At 39.8% G+C, this 21,063-nt stretch overlaps 1 protein-coding gene across 4 annotated transcripts in view; it reads right to left on the reverse strand.

Moving 5' to 3' along the window:
* LOC126182698 (protein SERAC1) overlaps positions 1 to 19,920 on the reverse strand; it is a 169,634-nt gene extending 149,714 nt beyond the window's left edge. For all 4 annotated transcript variants that reach the window (XR_007536698.1, XR_007536697.1, XM_049924874.1 and 1 more), the window contains exon 1: positions 19,828 to 19,920. Coding sequence is in view for 2 of the 4 variants with exons in the window: in XM_049924874.1 (XP_049780831.1) it covers positions 19,828 to 19,868 (41 nt within the window). In the remaining 2 variants the exon portion in view is untranslated. The remainder of the gene's footprint in view (positions 1 to 19,827) is intronic.
* Positions 19,921 to 21,063: the final 1,143 nt, after the last annotated feature.

Below are 21,063 nucleotides of genomic sequence, written 5' to 3' on the forward strand. Positions count from 1 at the left end.
TGGGCGTCAAATAATGGTGTAGGCAGTGAAACAATTAGTGAACAGGGAAGCATTATCGATCGATCGGTTGGCAACAGCTTGCCTCAGGAATCCGAAATGACAGGACACAATCTTGCAAATACTGTAGATTCAGGTTTTGCGTCTTCGCCGTTTTCTCAAATTAGTCAAGACACATTTTCTGCTTTTCAAAATGCGAATATTGGCGGTTCAAATGCATTGCCGAATAGCACTGAGGAACATGTTTCAGACACCAGTGCATTGTTATTACAATTAATGCAACAAATGGGACAAAAGCTTCAAAAGTTAGACACAATGGAACAAAATCTTCAAAAGTTAGACACAATGGAACAAAATCTTCAAAAGTTAGACACAATGGAACAAAATCTTCAAAAGTTAGACACAATGGAACAACACCAGAGGCAAAACAGCAACAGTTAGACACAATGGAACAAAAGCTTCAAAAGTTAGACTCAGTGGAACATAAGCTTGAACAAACACGTGAAGATTTAACTACTGAGTTACATAACATTGAATCGAAATGTCAAAAAGTCTGTAATGACGTAAAAACACAAATTTGTGAGCATTTTCAACCTATTTTTTCGCGGCATGAAAATGCATTACAGAATCACGAAGCAGCCATAAAAGAACTGCAAACCATTGTTCATGAAAATCATGAGACCTTGCAAGCTAAAATTGACTCAGTTGCATCTACCGATTTGGTTACGCAACTTTCAAAAACTCAAGAAAACTTAAAGGACACAGTAGATACTCTGAAAATTGGTTCAGAAAGACACATGGAGGAAATTAGTTCATTATCTGAGAAAGTAGTTGAACTTTCGGATCAGCTAAATAATTTATCTACGAAGGTAGATGATAATCTGAATGACACAAAACCGGTAGTCTTTAATAACACAGAAGAGTGCGAACAAATTAGGAAACTGAAACAAAATCTGAATCAAATTAATACGCAACACCAAAGAGAAATCCGGGAAGTACAAGATCAGCTGACTCAGGTAATACAAGAATTACGTATTTCTGAGGACACTCGCGCCCCAATATGGGAAGAGGGACATAGAAATACAGAACAGCCACAAAATAATAACACAGGGCACTTCGGAAATTATGAAAGAAATTGGCAAGGTACACCGAATTTTGAGATGGAACCGCCGAAACGATGTAACAATGACCGACATGCGACGCGCCGACATGATGATTTTGACTCTAAGCTGTTCATTACTACACGTAAATTCAAAACGTTTAAGAATTCTGGCAACGACATTCATCCACAAGCATGGCTCCATCAATTCTCTCATTGTTTTCCTCCCAACTGGTCATTGGAGCACCGGTTAGAATTTATGTGTGGCTACTTGGAGAATGAACCAGCTGTAAGAATGCGATCGGTCATTCACGATTGTCACAGTGAAGGAGAATTTTATCATGCCTTCCTCTCAGCGTATTGGTCTCAAGCTACACAAGACCGAGTAAAACATAGCATCATAATGATGAAACGTTTCGAACAATCTGAATTTTCCAGTCTTGTGAAATATTTTGAAGACATGTTGCACAAGAATCAGTATCTTTCAAACCCATACAGCCCTTCAGAACTCATCCGCATTTGCTTAATGAAATTTCCTGAACATTTAAGAAATATTATTTTGGCAGGGCGTTGCAAAGACGACATTGAAGCTTTTCCGGGACTCTTACAACAATTAGAAATTGACACAGACAGTCGTGGGATGTGAAAACAGGGAAACAATCACTACAGGTCACATCTGTCACAATTCCGTGACGACAGAAATAATAACTGGACACAACAAGGCTATTCTCACAACACAAATCGTGACCAAAACAGACACCACCCGTATGACAACCACTGGCAGAGTAATAGTTACAGAGAAAGATCGCATTTCCGTAGTAATGAATATGATAGAGACAATCATAGGAACAGACAATTTGGCAACCAGAACTATTATTATCACGGGAGACAGAATAACTTCAGATGCAACAGTTCAGCGCGCAGTTATGATTCAGGAAGAAATTTTCCACCACTTAACCGACAAGAAAGAAACTACAGTAACTACCGACATGACGACAGACGATGTGATCGTAACGACAGACCTGAATTTTATCAGAACTGGCGGGACTCAAACAGAGCAGGGCACTTTCGACAACGTGAATTTGAAGAAACTAGGTCTCCTAATACCAATAACGACGCACGCCAACAAAGGAACAGACAATGACTCGCACCGCAGGCTGCCGCGTGCGCCGGCTGGCTCAGGGAAAAATAACATTGACGCTAACCTTGAGCAAAATTCCAGTATTCTTTACCGACGTAAACCACATGATAATTCCGTTCAAGTTGAACCTCTGCATACTAGGAAGAGCAAAACATTTCACTTTTATGTATCATGAGGCAAGTACATTGGCTTCTGCAGAACTTAGCTTTAGGAGGACAATAACTAAGACACTTCCACAGAGATTATGTTACAACAAGACGCACATTTAGCGCTACAGGACACGTATTTGAGTGATTGATTTTGTACTTAAAACATTTATTTTTAAAGATATTTGAAGTACAATGATACAAAGGTTTTCCGTGATACATTTAATTCCATTGTTGTAATCTGTAACACCTGAGGGTATAATTACATTAATCCTCAGGGGGGTACATGCTTACTTTGTGTATCATGTGTTTGGCAAGCACAAGGAGCCCTAGCTAATATGGTATTTGCTTATACAACTTTACACATTGGTACCATATTTCTCTAACACACAAATTACACAGCTATCTGATTATTTAACAGAGAAACAAATTTTTTTTTTTACTACGTCAGTGACAATTACACAGTTGGATAATTTCACACTTACGAAATTGTATTTTGTCTGTACTTTGTGAACTGTTCATATTTTTTCAGACCCATTGTGATATTATGAGAGCTTTGAATGATATATTTGGTATGAGATCATGATCTTTAAAGTACGTTTGAGGTAGATGACACTACTGAAATGAGCAGAGAATTTTCTTTAGGTTTTGAAATTATTGGAGGAAGCTACGACGATTTTGAGAGATGACTGAGGTGTTATGATGTTATTATTACGATGACTATGTGTATTATGCTGTTGCGGTATGTTTATGATCAATAAGCTGATGCTATATGAGTTATTTGATTAAGCTATGTATCTGTTATGATGAAATATTGAAGAAGTGTCGACGAATAAGATAAGGAATAATGAGTAGTGTTTAGGGACTCTGGTTTGTGAAAAAGGATGTTGGAAACCAAGAATCGTACTTTAAGAATTATGAAATGTGTTAAATGCGTGAATGTATCACAATGCCGGCGAAAATTTTTTGGACACTGTTATATTTATAGGATTTTGTTTCTACAGATTTGTAATGCAAATTCTTGACCTGTGAAATATTTTTATATGAGACTGTCACTGTAGCGAAAACTGCTGTCGTAAATATTTCCGTAAGAAAGTTAAGTGACCACCTGCACGTAATGCGTCGTGGGCACCCGGCTGTGTCAGACGCCTGGAGAAACAGCCATTAGGGTGTGCATTCCAGAGCCACAGGTAGAAAAAAAGAAAGGGGAGGCCATTATCCTCGCTATTGACATTTCCTTGTTGAAAGCATACTGTGGAGCTCGTAATTTATGATATTTACTGCAATGCCTAATGAAATGACGAGAAATATTTTTACGTCTATACACCTGATTATGACTACTGTCTTTCTAGTTTAGAGAAATGCCATATGGCTTGGTTTATGTATTTATTTGCTCATTTTCATTAATATCTAGTTTTAGCTGCACTGCAGCATTGTTTAAAATAAAATTTTATGAATGTACTAATATAGATATTTTATGCCTACAGATCCAGTAAACAATAACTTAAAAAAAAAAAAACGAAGGAGCACAAAAAGACATTTCCCTTCACAGGACTTGCATACATAATTTTCTTTTCGACTACTTGGTAATTTTTTGTAGAATTAGTTTTTGTGGTGCACCACTTTAATTACATAGACATTAAGATGTGAATATACATTTCCCTTATCTGCATTGTTGTTTTTACTGTAATATTTTTTCTGCTTGAGCTATGTCATGTTTAGATATAAGTTATAGCATGTACTGCTGCTGTTTGCCAGGCATAGTGTTACTGAATTTGACTTTGTGTTACTTTGCTAAGCCAGTTTATTACTGATTTATGTTTCTCATTTACTGCTCATTGCATATTAGTTGTAATATTGTTGCTTACTTTGCCAATTTGAATTTTTTGTCATTGCACTTCATGTTAATTGTTTTTTGCTGCTGCATTGCCTCGTCCCTTAGTTTAGCATCTGAGCTCAGTAGATTTAAGTTAGCTTAAGAAGGAGTAGACTATATAAGAGAATGAGTTGCGATGAATTTGAAGAAATGCACTGAGAGGTTATACGAGAAAAATACAGAAAGCATGCTTGGATAGGATTTTTTTGGTGGAAGCAAAGGTTGAAATAAGACGAACGATCTATGGAATGAAGTTTTGGGTTGGACTGCAGTACCAAATGTTACACTGAAAACGAACCCTGTCCTTTCCTTTTGTGTTACCCCACTATGTGTTTGTGTACCCTTGTGTATTTGTTTTCTTCCTGTCTCTGTGTAGTTTCATAGAATTTTTTCTTCTTTTAATATTAAGCTACATTCACTATGATGAGGAATACTATTCTCCTCAAATATAATTGGCATTAATAATATGTTATTTACCTTGTAAATATGCTTAGACATTATTTATTCTGTTTTGTTTTAATGCTCATGTGTGAAGTTGATGTTTCAATAATTATTCTGATCTTTTATGTATTTACTTATGTCATAATTCCTGTAACACTGATGTATATGTCTATTTCTATTCTTTTGTAAAGCCTGTATTTCTACAAATGTTACCTGTATTGTTATGTTTTTAATGATGTATTTTGTACCTTTGTTATTGTATTCTTATGTTATAAAATTGTAATTGACACCAGTTCATCAAATTCAGTAACTTGTAAGTTACATTTCACTGCACACGTTTCTGTTGGTCATAGTATATGGACAATATGTGAGAAGTTGGGGCTCTTAGTGTTTACATGTGTGTTAATAATTCAGCAAGGGACTGGATAACAGCATTGCTAGTTCTAAGGACAATTCCAAAAACTTTGTGAGTGCACAAGTGGTGATTATGGACTTGCTATATTAACTGCAAGACTCTTCAATGGTGATTGTGCACCCGCACAGCCACAACAGATGGCTGCTGGCCATCTCTACAAGGACTACAGTGGGTCTGCATCTCTGATGACCCACCAATACCATTATTTCTACAAGGACTCTGCAGTGGGTCTGCTCCTCTGGTGGCCCACCAATACCACAATCTCTACCAGGACTACAGTGGGCCTGTCCACAATTTCTACAAGGACTGCAGTGGGTCTGCACCTCTGGTGGCCCACCAATACCATACTCTCTACCAGGACTACAGTGGGTCTGCTCTGTGATGACCTACCTACCAATCTTCTTCAAAACGTCGAATGACTCTGCTGGGGGTTTGCTCTGTTGTGGCCCATTACCTGTCAGCATGTCAAGAGTCGGCACTGTCTTTCCGTTGGAAGGACAACACTACTTCTTCAAGACTGCATGGAAGTCCACTACTTCCGTGTGCATTGTCTTTTACTGCTCAGACTTTGAGAAAAGAAACGGCAGTTTCACTGTGATGAATGATCAGGACTGTCTTTATGGACTGTGAGAAAATTTTAGCTTTTGACCAACATTGTATCAATAAGTGTGTGCATTTGATTTCTTTGTTATTGTAATTACGATTATGAAAAATTTTAACAAATATGTATTGCCCAGTGCCCAAAACAATTTGTAAAATTTTTTGTGGGGAGCATGGGGGCTATGTAAGTAGGCTGTTTATGTTTTCTTATTGGCAACGTTACGTAGCACTCTGTATGAAAATCACTGGCTGTGCTGTGTGCAGTCTGTGGCTAGTTTGCATTGTTGTCTGCCATTGTAGTGTTTGGCAGCGGCAGCTGGATGTGAACAGCGCGTAGCGTTTGGCAGTTGGAGGTGAGCCGCCAGCAGTGGTGGATGTGGGGGGAGAGATGGCGGAGTTTTGAAATTTGTCATGAACTGCTATATATATTATGACTATTAAGGTAAATACATTGTTCGTTCTCTATCAAAATCTTTCATTTGCTAACTATGCCTATCAGTAGTTAGTGCCTTCCGTAGTTTGAATCTTTTATTTAGCTGGCAGTAGTGGCGCTCGCTGTATTGCAGTAGTTCGAGTAATGAGGATTTTTGTGAGGTAAGTGATTTGTGAAAGGTATAGGTTAATGTTAGTCAGGGCCATTGTTTTGTAGGGATTATTGAAAGTCAGACTGCGTTGCGCTAAAAATATTGTGTGTCAGTTTAACCTCAGTCCTGTATAAATTGTTCAAAGGGGACGTTTCAATGTGTGCGTGAGTAACATACTGTTGGAAAGAGGAAACTCTCGAGTTTTACATGGTTCCCGCTAGGTAGCAGCAGTGGTGTCGGGACAACAGAAAGCGTTTTGTGTTCTAAGTTTTGCGCAGCGCGGGTCAGTAATAACTGTTTAGCGCGACTTTCGTAGTAGGTATGGTGTGGATCCTTCTACAGAACAGTGCATTACGCATGAACAATTCTGAGAAACAAGTTGTTTGTGAAAAGGTATATCACCGGGCCGTCCCCGAGTGTCTGACACAGACGTTGAACGCATCGACCATAGTTTCACGAGTACGCAGAAATCCTTTCGCAGCGCAGCTCGACAGCTCAACATGCTCCCGATGACCGTCTGGCGTGTGTTGCGTCGACGTCTGCACATGAAACCATACAAAAGTCACCTACTGTAAGTTCTTCGTGAAGGTGACAAACAACAACGTGTGGAGTTCTGTAATTTCGTTCCAGGCAAGATGGAAGCTGACAGTTTTCTTCCACTTAGTGTTTAGTGACAAGGCAACATTCCATCTAAACGTGAACTGCCATAATGTGAGAATATGGGGTATGGAACAGCCACATGAAGCTGCACAACATGAGAGGGACTCTCCAAAATGTAATGTGTTTTGTGCAGACAGGAAGCACATATCTCGATACGCTTGAGAACGTTCTTTTCCCACAATTAGAGACTGATTCGAACGACTTCATTTACCAACAGGATGGGGCACCGCCACACTGGCATCTGGATGTGCGGGAATTTTTAAATCAAAGGATTATTGAACGATGCATCAGTCGCACTGAACTAAATAATGAAGCCTTACATTACTCACCTCCAACGTCATCGGACCTGACTGTATGTGATTATTTCTTGTGGGGATTTATAAAAGACTCTGTTCATGTGCCTCCGTTGCCAACAACAATGAATCTTCATTCATTGAGACATCGCATGAAAGCAGCAGTGGAAGTTGTAACTCAAGATATGCACGCTTAAGTGTGGGAACAGTTTGAATACCACGTTGATATATGCCGTGTACCCAAAGGGGGGTATATCGAACACCTGTGAAAAGGCATGAAAAAAATCTTTTTGAGTTGCCCGTTCATCAAAAAACAAAATTCATTGTATATGTTTATTAGTTTCAGAAATATAGACGTGCCAAATCGGATGATCTCTTTTATATACCCTGTATTATGTTTTTATTGGTGTTTATATATATTTTCGCTCACTTTGCAGAGCCTATTTTATTCTCTCCCCCTCCCAAATACTCGTTTCATTTTGTTTTTGGGACGCACCTCATTTTTAACTATTTGACAAACGCTTCTAGCGGGTTTTAAATTATCAATGACGTGAAGGGCGGTGGAGGCTTCAGGCAGCCTAAATTAGTGTTGTACACATAGTTTATGCAAATACCTAATTACAGGACTATTTTAATCTATATAATAATATTTACTAAGCCAGTGTAAAAAAACTGTAAAATACTTCCTTTCTAATACGTGTTCAGATCGCCTAAGGGCGCGCCTCAATTGACGTGAAACCGGTCGTCGTTTTAATAAAAAAAACTTTCTACAGCCAGAGTGATGTCTTTTGTCTTTCTAAAGAAGATGCCTGAAATACTAAAATTCTGAATAATGACTATGTGGAGAAGTAATACAAATATGTAGTTGTATTTCTAATAAATTTGCTCTAACTGTTCCACTGTTTTTATTAACAATCTAATTTTCCGCACAACCGCCTCACAAACTGAATATTTAGATGACTTACCTATTTTCTTAACCTGACGGCAGAAAGCAAAAACATCCAATTCATGGCCGAGCGGTTAAAGGCGCTACAGTCTGGAACCGCACGACCACTACGGTCGCAGGTTCGAATCCTGCCTCGGGCATGGATGTGTGTGATGTCCTTAGGTTAGTTAGGTTTAAGTAGTTCTAAGTTCTAGGGGACTTATGACCACAGCAGTTGAGTCCCATAGTGCTCAGAGCCATTTGAACCATCCAATTAACTGGACAGCGAAGAGAAGAATAAGGCAGAAAACGGGTGCAGGAAGCGTGATGCGATCGAAGCGTGTTCCGAACGACTGCAGGGTCTGCCAGTTGAACTTCTCGTCCTCCTCCTTTTCATTCCATCAGCGATCGAACTGCACGCGAACATCGTATAACAGTGGCGTCCGGGGTGTTCTCAATAAGGGCTCGATTATACCCCTAGTATATTGCTCTAGGTTTACCACGTAGTGGCTGCCGATTCAGGTTCCCTGTCGTGACCTCTCGAAGTGACTCGGCTTCGTTACTGAAATGCTGACCGTTAAAGCGGGCCTATGCGTACTTCATTCGGGCCAGTCACGTCAGGGCCACTGTTCTGAATATGTGTGTGTGTGTGTGTGTGTGTGTGTGTGTGTGTGTGTGAGAGAGAGAGAGTTGATCGTTCAACTGTCCTGTAGTGGCTGATATCAAACTGATAACTTTACAACCCATTCAGGGCATAGGTGTCCATTATGCTAGTCAAGTGATTTTGGTTTTACAAGTTAATTACGTGTTCGTTGGTAAAATACTTTTAATTTTTTGAATTACAAATGGTTGCGGGTATTTTCCTTGGTCGTTATCTCCGGGTAACTGAGTTTTTCTTTCTGAGCATGCCACACTAAATCTTTCCTTTCAAACGCCTTCATTAGAAAAGAATTGCAGTTTTCCTGAACTTTTGCAATCTATTCAAAGATTCCATTTGCAGTGCATATCTTTCAACTCGTAAGAACATTTAATTTAATAACACTTCTTACAGTTTCTTCTTTGTAATATTCTATCTATTTAATTTTTGAATTTGCTAAAGCTGCTTTTATTGATGAAAACAAAAGAGTCCACGTTCTTTTATTTGGGCAGTGGAAAAACACTTTTTAGTGGTTCTGATCTATTAAAAATATTCTTATTTACTCACTCACAGTTGCAACTACTCAGGCTGACTGACTGCCTTACGAATTTTTTCAGCCACAAATCGCTACAGCAAATAGCTATGGTGTATTTGTGCAACTCTGGCCAGGTTGATGATGTATACATTTACAACTACATATATACTCCGCTATCCACCAAGCGGTGTGTGGCGGAGGGCACAATTCACGCCAAAGTCATATCCCCCTCCTCTGTTCCACTCGCGGATCGCGCGAGGGAAAAACGACTGTCTGAACGCCTCAGTACGAGTTCTAATTTCTCGTATCTTTGAATGGTTACCATTGCGAGATTTGAAAGTTGGTACATCCTCGGCGAAGATCGGGTTTCGGAATTTAGTGAACAGTCCCTTCCGTTTAGCGCGTCGTCTATCTGCAAGTGTGTACCACTTCAAACTTTCTATGAGATTTGTAACGGTCTCGCGGTGGCTAAATGTTTCAGTGACGAATCTTGCCGCTGTTCTTTGGACCCTCTCAATCTCTTGAATCAGACCCAACTTGTAAGGGTCCCATACAGACGAACAATACTCTGAGACTGGACGAACTAACGTATTGTAAGCAATTTCCTTTGTCGAAGGACTGCATCGCTTCAGGATTCTACCAATAAACCGCAATCGAGATTTCGCCTTGCCCATTACTTGTGTAATCTGATCATTCCATTTGAGATCGTTTCGAATAGTCTCACCCAGATACATGACGGATGTTACCGCTTCCAAAGACTGAACATTTATTTTGTACTCGTACATTAATGGGGACTTTCGCCCTGTTATACGCAGTAGGTTACACTTACTAATATTGAGAGATAATTGCCAATCACTATACCACGCATTTATTTTCTGAAAATCCTCATTGATTTGCTCACAACTTATGTGTGATACAACTTTCCTGTAGACTACAGCATCATCGGCAAACAGTCTAATGCAGCTGTCAATACCATCAACCATATCGTTTACCTAAATCGTAAAAAGCAGCGGACCTATTACGCTGCCGTGAGGCACACCTGAAGTTACGCTTGTTTCTGTTGAAGTCACCGCATTCAGGAAGACATACTGCTCTCTGTCTGTTAGAAAACTTTCTATCCAACCGCATATGTCATCGGATAGACCGTAAGCGAGCACTTTTTGAAGCAAGGGACAGTGCGGAACTGAGTCGAACGCCTTTCGAATGTCGAGAAATATGGCATCAACCTGGGAGCCAGTATCTATATCCTGTAGTAGATCATGCGCAAAGAGGACCAGCTGTGTCTCGCATGACCGCTGTTTCCTAAGGCCGTGCTGGTTTCTGTAGATGAGCTTCTCAGAGTCTAGAAAGGTCATTATGTCTGAACACAAAATATGTTCCGTGATTCTACAAAAAAACGATGTTAGTGAAATTGGCCGGTAATTATGTGCATCCAATTTTCTCCACTTTTTATAGATTGCTATGACCTGGGCCTTCTTCCAGACCCGTGGAACTTCTCGCTGTTCCAATGATCTCTGATAGATGATGGATAAGAATGGTGCTATATTTGTAGCATAGTCAACATACAATCTTACGGGGATACCGTCTGGGCCAAATGCCTTCTGTTTTACAATCCCAAATACACTAAACACTATGTCAGCCATCCTTGCGTTTGTTCGATAAATGAAAGAGGGAATGGTTCAAATGTCTCTAAGCACTATGGGACTTAACATCTGAGGTCATCAGTCCCATAGACCTAGAAGTACTTAAACCGAACTAACCTAAGGACATCACACACGTCCATGCCCGAGGCAGGATTCGTACCTGCGACTGCAGCAGACGCGTCGTTCCGGACTGAAGGGTCTAGAACCGCTCGACCACAGAGGCCGGCGAAAGGGGGAATAGTGCTGCAGTCCTCTACCATAAACGAGTTTTTGAAAGTTAGGTTTAGAAGTTCGGCCTTCTGTTTATCATCATCCGTTACATTACCCGTACTGTCAGCAAGAAAAGGTACTGATTTATTTGTAGCGCTCATAGATTTTACGTACGACCAAAATTTTTTGGGGTTATTTTTAGAATCTGCAGATAAAATATTGCTTTCAAATTCGTTAGAAGAATCTCTCATTAACCTTTTGACAGCTGCTTTCGTTTGCATAATTTCTGTTCGTCAACGGGGCAGTGACTACGTTTAAAACGACTGTGCAAAATTCTTTCAGCAGCTTCCTGATATGTTTATTGTACCAAGGCGGATCCTTTCTCTCCCCTATATTTTTGCTAGGCAGATACGTCTCTAGCACGTGGTGGACAATACCTTTAATTTCCGACCAAAGATGCTCAATATCTTTGTGTCCCGCGGTGAATGCTTGGAGCTGACTATGAAGATATTCATTAATGACACTTTTATTTGCTCTCCCAAACAAGAAAACTCTACGCTGTTTCTTTGGTTTTTTTGCAACTTCCACAAACATATAAGCCACAACGATATTATGGTCGCTAATACCTTCTTCTAGATTAAGTTCCTCAAAAAGATCAGGTCAGTTTGTCGCCAAGAAATCTAATGTGTTCCCATCTCGAGTTGGTTTTCTAACCAATTGATCAAGGTTGTATGTTGAGAGCGCTCCTAGAATAACTTCACATGAGTCTTTGCTTTTGCCTCCTGTGATAAATGTGTAATTTTCCCCGTCAATGGATTACGCGTTCTAAGATGGTAACACATCCTAAGTATAAAAACATAAAATATAGCTTGTATAAAAAAATAACGTAATGAACTGAAATTCTTTTCTGGTTTTGTCAACAGTCCACTACGTTCCATGCTCCTCAACTGCAGGGTTAAGGTGCCTGTCGCTTGGGGCCGTATAGTACAATTAAGGTCAACTTCCTTTCCACTTTCACACTACAGACAGTCCTTTCATCCGAATCGGTGCACATGGTTTCTTGTAGCACTTAACAGTTACGCCTCTGGCGTAGCACCGTCACACAGAGCGTACTATGCGGAACTTGGGCGTGCACTTCCTACTTCTGATTGGTAGCACTCGGTGGCGATCGGAGCCTTCGCACCATGCCGTTCTTTGGCAACTGTACTGCATACTATTCGCTGGCGTGAGACTGCATTGTCGCTGAGCTGTGCAGACTCTTTGGAGTGTATTATTGCGCTATTTTCTTCGAGATTATTTCGAAAATGGGTGGTGACGCGGTTATTTGACATGTCGATAGAAACAGCTCTCTCCGTTTCGATAACACAAAATATTTAACTAATCATTACCTCCGTTGTGCACATTGCTGTTTCGCGGAAACTCGAAAGCAATGGTTTGTGTTGGCTACTTGATGCTCCGTATCGCAAACCTTACCTCGCTCCGCACGAAACCCTCGTTCTCCCCGCTCACCGCAAGGGCCACTCACAGCGCGCCAAGTTGCAGCTTGCGAGTGGTACAACAGACGGTTTGTTTACAGTGCTGTCACTCTGGGACCAGGCATACAGCCTACTATACTACCGCTACATGGCAGTCTTGCTAACTCTCCAAAAGACATAAGCCTTAAAAAGGCTGAAATAAAACAGGTGTATAATTGTGTAGTTTTATGTAAAGGACATAGGTGCGAATAAAAAATGCAGTAAGGTAGGTATTAGAGAAGTCCAACTTTCTGCAGAGCAATTGGTTCAAATTTTATACACAAACAAGCAAAATATAATCAGTATTATTATTTCAATGTGAATTTTTTTTTACTTCTGAAAGTCTTGAAAAATAATTTACTCACATTTACTAATATCAAGTATGTGCTTTAAAACAACTTCAGGAAATACCTGTTCCACAGGATTTTGCATCATAACTTCAATGCGCCAACAACGTTTCATTTTAATGGCTTTATAGCGGCAGAGAAAATGCATAGATATTCATAAACGTAAAACTTCCACAAAACACCGAAGAATAAAAATTTAGAGGTGTGCCTTGTGCACATCAGAGACATGATGCACTTGTGCTTCGAATGCAGATATAAAAATCTGAGATTTCATTTCTACGATATGCTTGTAAGATATCATCCCCTTTTTAAAACTTCGATATTTTGACGCAAAAATGTATTTACATAGTCACCTTAGTGTCAATTTCTTTGCGTAGCTCTCTCTCTCTCGTAATAAAAGCAGGAACCATGTTTCTGCCATGTTCCTACAGGACGAACTTCATAATATCTGCATTGAACTTCGTAATATCTGCATTGTAATATTACAGTACTTCTTACATTCAACAAACTGCTGTGCTGAACAGAAGTTTGCTATTTCTCTTGTCACTTCAGTCACTGACACATTTTTTATTGCAACTGTGAAGCGTATTACTTCTGATTCATCTTGCATAAATCAAAGTCTGCTTTGTTTAGAACAGCTTCCTTTATTATTGTGAAGTTGCGATATTTCTCTGTGTCAGCTATGCAGCAGAAAGCTCTCAACTGTGCATATGTGGTGACAAGCGCAGAACACACACCAACACAGCTATAGCTTGCTTTGTAGTGCTTTTTAATACGGTCTTATAATACGTTTTCATAGACTATTGAAGAGTGTTTTGAAGTCGTAGTTCAATCCAAATAATTTTCTTTTAATCAACATGGATTTTAATGCTTTCCGATAGTCACGGAAAAAACATAGTAAAAAAACCAAATTATTGTTAAAAAAGACATACTTCTGGACCTCAACTATATCAATCATCTGCCAGCTAAATGGTATTAAAAAGAAGCAATAGTTTGCTCAGAAAAGTTGATTTGTCAACACTCTGCCCGGAGCAGCAAGAAGTTTTACATTCCTTGTCCCACTCGTTTTGTTGGGAATTCATTCAAAGTCGCAACCATGTCCAAGTTCGGGGCTTGTCATACTTCACTATATCGTAGAACGGCGCACAAATAATAGGAAATACTCACAGAAGACGCCTGTACAGTGCATAAAAATTATATTCTACCGGAGGCAGTAAATATATTTACGTCTCAAGAATGACTTGGGCTTATTACGAAATATGAAAACCGAGCACATTTCTGCCTCTATAAAGAAACAAATATCCGCTGAACACATACAGTAAGGACCAAACACGGAAACCACTTGTATGACTGTGATGATGCATGTCGGAAAAACAGATGATTCATTCATTCACACATCGTATTCCATAAATCCCACACATAAGCAGCTACTATGAAACAAATCTGCTTATCCTACTCTTAAACTTGTCAGCCGCTGTTTTTATTTTCTACTTCATACAGAGTATTTATGCAACTTTGCTAGTTCCAGAAAACACTAACAGCGGCATGTTTACTGGAAGAGTTAAAACCCGTTTAATATGAACGTTAATGTTAACTTCTGTTTGATATGCGCTAATAAATTATAGACTTGACTAATAAGGTACTATTCTTTTGAATATTTAGGCATTTCCTATTTTCTTGATCGATGACTGTCGACAGGTTTTTGTAGCAGAATATTAAAACTTCATTCTGAAACTTAGACTTTATCTGGAAATTATTTTTTGCTTCCACAGGATGGCGCACGAAAAAGCGGCGCTGAGTACTAAACTGCTCATTGTCGCTCCCCCAATGTCAGTATGGAAGCCGCTGTGACTTTGTTATTTCGTGTGAATTAAATATCTCAGCGAGATTTATCCTCTTCAAGAAAGAATCAGAGTATTGGAGGAGTATGTCTCTACTGGTTCGTTTAAGGAAAAGCGGGACATTTTTGCAAAGAAGATTCCTGGCGTTTCCATACCAGCAAAGGGCAGTATACAGGATTTAGTACTAAAGTGGCGTACTAAACGGACAGCTGCAAACACAAATAGGAATCTAGTCCTGTCTTTTCGTACATCTGCTGTGATCACGGATATTCGAGCATGAATAAGCCAAAGAAGTCGACACGTAAATTGTCGCAACGAGTGAACTTTTCTCGGGTATTGTCAACGTGATTTACACCATATAGAGATGGAGTCCTCCAAAATGACATATGTCCAAGAACCGAAGGAGGAAGATAAGGTAACACGTGTGAATTACTGTATATGGCTATATCAAACAACTGAGTGTAGTATGTTGGATCTAATTTTATGAGTGATAAAGCCTGTTCCATCACAGGACATGTGAACTCCCAGAACAGCAGATACTGGTCAACAAACAAGCCCTATGCTATTAATGAGGAACCTCTTCACGGTGAAAAAAACGGAAACGTGGGGTACCGTGTCAGCAAGTCAAATTGATGGTGCCATATTTTTTGAAAAAAAAAAAGACAGTACGCACTGCTGTGTGTACGCGAATCTTAGTGGAATTTTACTCACAGTTGACCCTCCGTAAACGTACGTGTTGTGGATGGGACGACCTGTCACACTTCACGCGAGTCAATCTCTTGAATTCATGAAAGATTCACAGAAGAAAGGACTGTCAGCAAAGGATTGTGGCCGCGCATTCGCGGTACCTAACCATTTGTCACTTTTATCTGTGGGACAATCTAAAGGAAAAGTGTATGCAAATAACCCAGTTGCATTAGGAGACCTGAAGAACAAAACTAGTGCACTAATGAAATTTTGAGAACTGATAGGGCAGAGTTGCGGAAAGTGTATATTAACATGTTAGGGCCCGCGCAAAAGTGCAATGAAGAAAAAGGAGGTCATTTTCAGCACCTAATGTAATGTAAAAGACAAGACCAATCCGATGAATATAGACCTCTGCATTAGGTTATTTGTTATTTCTTTACTATCTAATTCTTACAAGTTTATCTGTTTGCTGTTGTATCTGCTCGTGGTGGGCAACATTTCTTGCTTAATTGGCTAACAGTCTGTACTAGGGACCGGTTTTTCGTGCGCCAAACTGTACTATCGTGGCTGTGAATTTCACTGTTGGTCCTAGAGTCTGCCTCATTATTAAACACAAATTTATTGACACGTGAGCCTAATAACACCACTGTCTCTGAAGAGGCTTCTGCAAGATATTCTGTAATCGATTTTACACAAAATTTCTAGTGCACGTTTCTGTAGAATAAATGTATTTTTGACCGTATCTCCGTTGCCCCACATTACGCTATGGGTACATATCGACTGAAAACGTGTAATATACGCTAGCAATACCGTGTGACAATAAATGTCTAAATTTAACCACGTGGCGTGCCGCCTCAATTTATTATCCATCTGGATTTATGAACAAACGAAGCCGTGTTTTACGTGAGTGATTTTTCCGGAAACCAGGTTGGCTCATTGAGAGACCCGTCTGTTCTTTGAGAGAGACGTCTGTTCCTCGAGGACCGTCACAAGGTTTGTGGTTAGAATATCGTCCAGTGCGCGACAACAGTCTGTCGTCAGCGATATTGATTTGTTCTTTTGTGCATCCAATCTTTACTTTTTTCGTAAACTGATCACTGCGGCACGTCGCTCACACAGTTTTGTTACTGGATCAATATATCGGGCGTATGGTCCTTTTAAAGCCATGCGCGAGCTTAATCGTCCTAGGAATTGGTAAGCGAGATTTAGAATCTCTCTAGGGAATACAGTAACAATATGTGTTTGAAACTACAGTAGGGATACTCCGATATTACTGACATAAATAACTATCGATGCTTTTGTTTCTAGACAAATGGCGTCGGTATCAATAACAGCCATCCGATAATATCATAGTATCGTACAAATATAAGAGTATTCGTATCGGAAATATCGAATGGTGTTGGGTAAAACAATAACCTCTTACTATTAATTTAATGAGAATAAAAAATTTATGCAATATTTACATAGCACGCAGTAAACACAAGTACAGTAGTAAAAATTATATTGCATTGTATACAGTTTATTATAAATATACTAGATTTCATCAGCGTATACCAGTAATATTAAGTATGCTCGCACTACGCCAGAAAAGGTGTCTAGTAACAATGTAACACTCGAGTTGGCGCACGAAAATGCACAACAGACCAGTATTTTGCCTTGAATTCAAAATCAGTGCTTATATCTTATTAAAGCATATTATAAATGAATGCTTTTGTCTGTAATGATTCACTGAAACAATGCAACGTAGAGGTAGCATAAAATTGACGCTAAGGGCTATATTTTTCATGCGTTTGCAATATTTATCCTTTGACCCTTACGTTTGTATTTGATTTAATATTCAAGTTGGTTTATGAAAACGTAGCATAATTTCCATATTTCATCTTGTGTTCTAAATTAGTGCTTTTGCGTTCAAGAAAGGTTAACGATACGTACCATATCAATACAATGTTAAAAGACATTTTGTTACAAACAGTCTCAACTTACGTTTTCTTCAGCCTCAATATTTTACTTTGCCGATTCAGTCCAACGCGATTCGGAGCTTCAATTCCATTCTCAAAGACTACTCTGACTTTTTTTGTCGTTACATCTGCTTCAATTTTTAGTTTCAGTTAACCACGAAGATGTATTACTTAAAGTGTAGATGCAAATGTGGAAATTTTTCACCGACGCAGAAAATAAACTTTTCTTGCGCAAATGAAGCCGATATATTGAAGCAGACGTCAGGCCAAAAAACGTTATTGTAGCCTTTGAGAATAAAGTTGTAACTTCGAAACACGTCGAATTAAACCAAAAGAATAAAATATTGCAACTGAAGAAATCGTATTATTAACAAAAAATATTCCTAACATAGTTAGTACTTTACTATGAAACAGTATTTATACTTCTGCTCCGATATTATACAGGTTTTTACACCATTATGTACTTCCGTTCCGATATTATACAGGTTTTTACACCATTTTGTATGTTGGTATCGATGCCAAATATCGCAACTAAACAGGTGTTGGAACTCTATAGAGCCTCTCCATTTGCGTGCACGTGCGGACCGGGGAAAAGTAATCATGAAAAGATAGGCTTATTAACCGCTCGTCTTAGACAAAATACGAAGAAAACAATGGAAGAAAAAGTTGCTGAATAATCTCCGTCGTTGTGAGTACGTGCGTCTAACCACAAAATATGCAAAGTTTCTGGTGCAGAAGAGGCGATTTATCCATATAGCACATGTTACGGACACCGCGTTGGCTGCCTGCATCGCCCTACCTATTTTTACGGGATAAAATTTAATCGCTAGCGGTTTTGAATTAAAAACAATGATTTTTAGGATTATCTGTGTACGGTTGGGCAGTATTTTCAAAGTAATGGAAATAATACCTCATTGACATAAAATTGTGTGTAATTCCGAATGTTTGAAGAATAAACTTTATTTTATTAAACCAAATTCCAAGTATTACGCATTGGTACAAGAGTTTTACTTACTGGTGTCCGCCCCCGGTAACTGAATGGTCAGCGTGACAGAATGTCAATCCTAAGGGCCCGGGTCCGATTTCCGGCTGGGTCAGAGACTTTCTCCTCTCAGGCACTGGGTGTTGTGTTGTCCTAATCATCATCATCATTTCATCCCCATATACGCGTAAGTCGCCGAAGTGGCGTCAACTCGAAAGACGCACCCGGTGAATGGTCTACCGGACGGGAGGCCGTAGTCACACATTTACATTTTTATTTACAGGTTCTTTTACACTATGTTATGATATGCAGTAGTTGTCGAGCGAGATGCTTTCTTATATATTTTAACAGATCTTTGGAAAAAAATTGAATCACTCTCACCAAACGGTCTCTCGCGATGTTTTATTGTTTGGCACAAAACTACGCAGAGTGTCGAGAAATCCTGTTGTGTCTCAAATTCTAATCCTTATCAGTGAATAATGCGACTCATTTTCCTCTTTAGTGTGAGCTGAAATAAGAAATCAATTCTGAGACCTTATGCACAAGTGAGCTGCTGCAACGGCGGGCAAATGACAGATCTGCGTGCCGGTAATATTAGCGACGCTAAAAATCTTGAGCAGCGGCTTATCTTTACTGAAAACAACGGTAAGATCACTCTCGTCACTAGTACGTCCTAAGTAGGAATTTGTGCAGAAATTTTATTTCAGTTTTACGTTGGAGAATCTTATTGTTAGTAAACAATACGTTTTTCTTGCTATATGACTGGAGCTTATAAGAGTCGACTATGACGGGTAGTTTTAGTGTCATGAGTAATGTTGATTATTTCCTCGAATAGCAGTGCAATCTAGAATTATTGCTTCTGTTAGGCTTAAATTAGTGAAACACGGTTTTAATGGACGTTACCTTTACATATTATGTGTGTTATAATCTATTAAAATGTAAGAGTACGTATTGGCCCACATTTAATTAATGCTATCGCTTGCGCGGCATTAAACCGCTCTTGAGTACAGCCAGTTACTTTCTCACTAAAATTTTTCTGGGTGCACTGCCGCATCATCTTATAACATACTTAAAATACTACATTAACAGATGTTTCGGCCGTGTTGCACCTGACTTCCTCAGGGAACAGACTGATTAGGTTGGGAGTGAAATCTTCAATACATCTTCTGCCTCCGTTAGAAATGCAATATGTTGATCCAGCCCCTCCCCAGATAATTATTTCAGGTCCAGAAGGATCTGCATGAGACTGACAACGGCTTAGTTATTTATAGCAGCTAGGTGCTTGTAATTACTCACTCGTCGCCGTCAGCATCGGCGGCCCGCGCCTCGCCAGCCATCGCCGATGGCGGAGCACCGTCGCCGTTGCCTCGCGTCGCCCACTGACAGCCGTCGGGTCCGCCACTGCCACCTGTTAAAAGGAGTTGCGCGCAGCCGCTGCTGCGGTGCTGCCAACTTCCGCTCGCCAAATTCAGACCTCACGCTGCAAGACAGGGTAGCTTCCCGCTGCCGAAATCTTGGAATACCACTGCGGCCAGTTTTCCCTGACGTGACAAAAGTCATCGGGTACCTTCTAATATCGTGTCGAACCTCCATTTGCACGACGTAGTGTAGCCGCTCGACGTGGCTTGGACTGAACAAGTCGTTGAAAGTCCCGTGCAGAAATATGGAGCCATGCTGCCTCTACAGCCGTCCATAGTTACGTAAGTGTTGCATGTACCGGATTTTGTGTGAAAGCTGACCTCTATTATGTCCCATAGATGTTCGATGGGATTCATGTCCCTCGAATTGTTCAGAATGTTCTTCAAACCAACCGCGAACAACTGCGGCTAGATGACAAGGTGCACTGCCATCCATAGAAATTCCACCGTTGAATGTCTGCAAATGGTCTCCAAATAGTCATTTCCAATCAATGGAGGACCCAGTCCATTCCACATAAATGTAGCCCACATCATTTTGGAGCAACCAGCAACTTGTTGACAACTTGAGTGCATGGCTTCGTGGGGTGTGCGCCACACTTGAAATCTATCATCAGCTCTTACCAACTGAAATCGGGACTCATCTGACCAGTTCACAGTTTTCCGGTCGTCTAGGTCCAAATTTAATATTTTCGGTACACTCTTGACTCACAAGGGGAGACCACGACGTCGGAACTCGGATTCACTGCAAACTTCTTACACTCGTAGTACTTCATGAGGACAACAAAATGTGTGAGCAGTAGCGCGTACTTCTCAAGCGTTATTGAGAAAATCGCAAGATAATTTGGGTCGTCGAATATATACTTGCGCATGGCCATTTTTACCATGAGGCGGCGGCAACCGAGTGGTTAGCGTTCAAGCCACGTAATCGCTGGATCGAGTCCAGTTCGTCAGTTTTTTTTTAATTTCTAACACAGTCATTTTCTTTACTATTTATATTACAATTGATATAATGGGAAAAATACGTGTTATCGGATGAACTTTTATTAAATTTACAATGTTATTTGGCAGTCTACAAACTGTTACTATCACCAATAATATAATATTCATAACTATC

This window comes from Schistocerca cancellata, chromosome 1 (genome assembly GCF_023864275.1).
Source record: "Schistocerca cancellata isolate TAMUIC-IGC-003103 chromosome 1, iqSchCanc2.1, whole genome shotgun sequence".
NCBI lineage: Eukaryota > Metazoa > Arthropoda > Insecta > Orthoptera > Acrididae > Schistocerca > Schistocerca cancellata.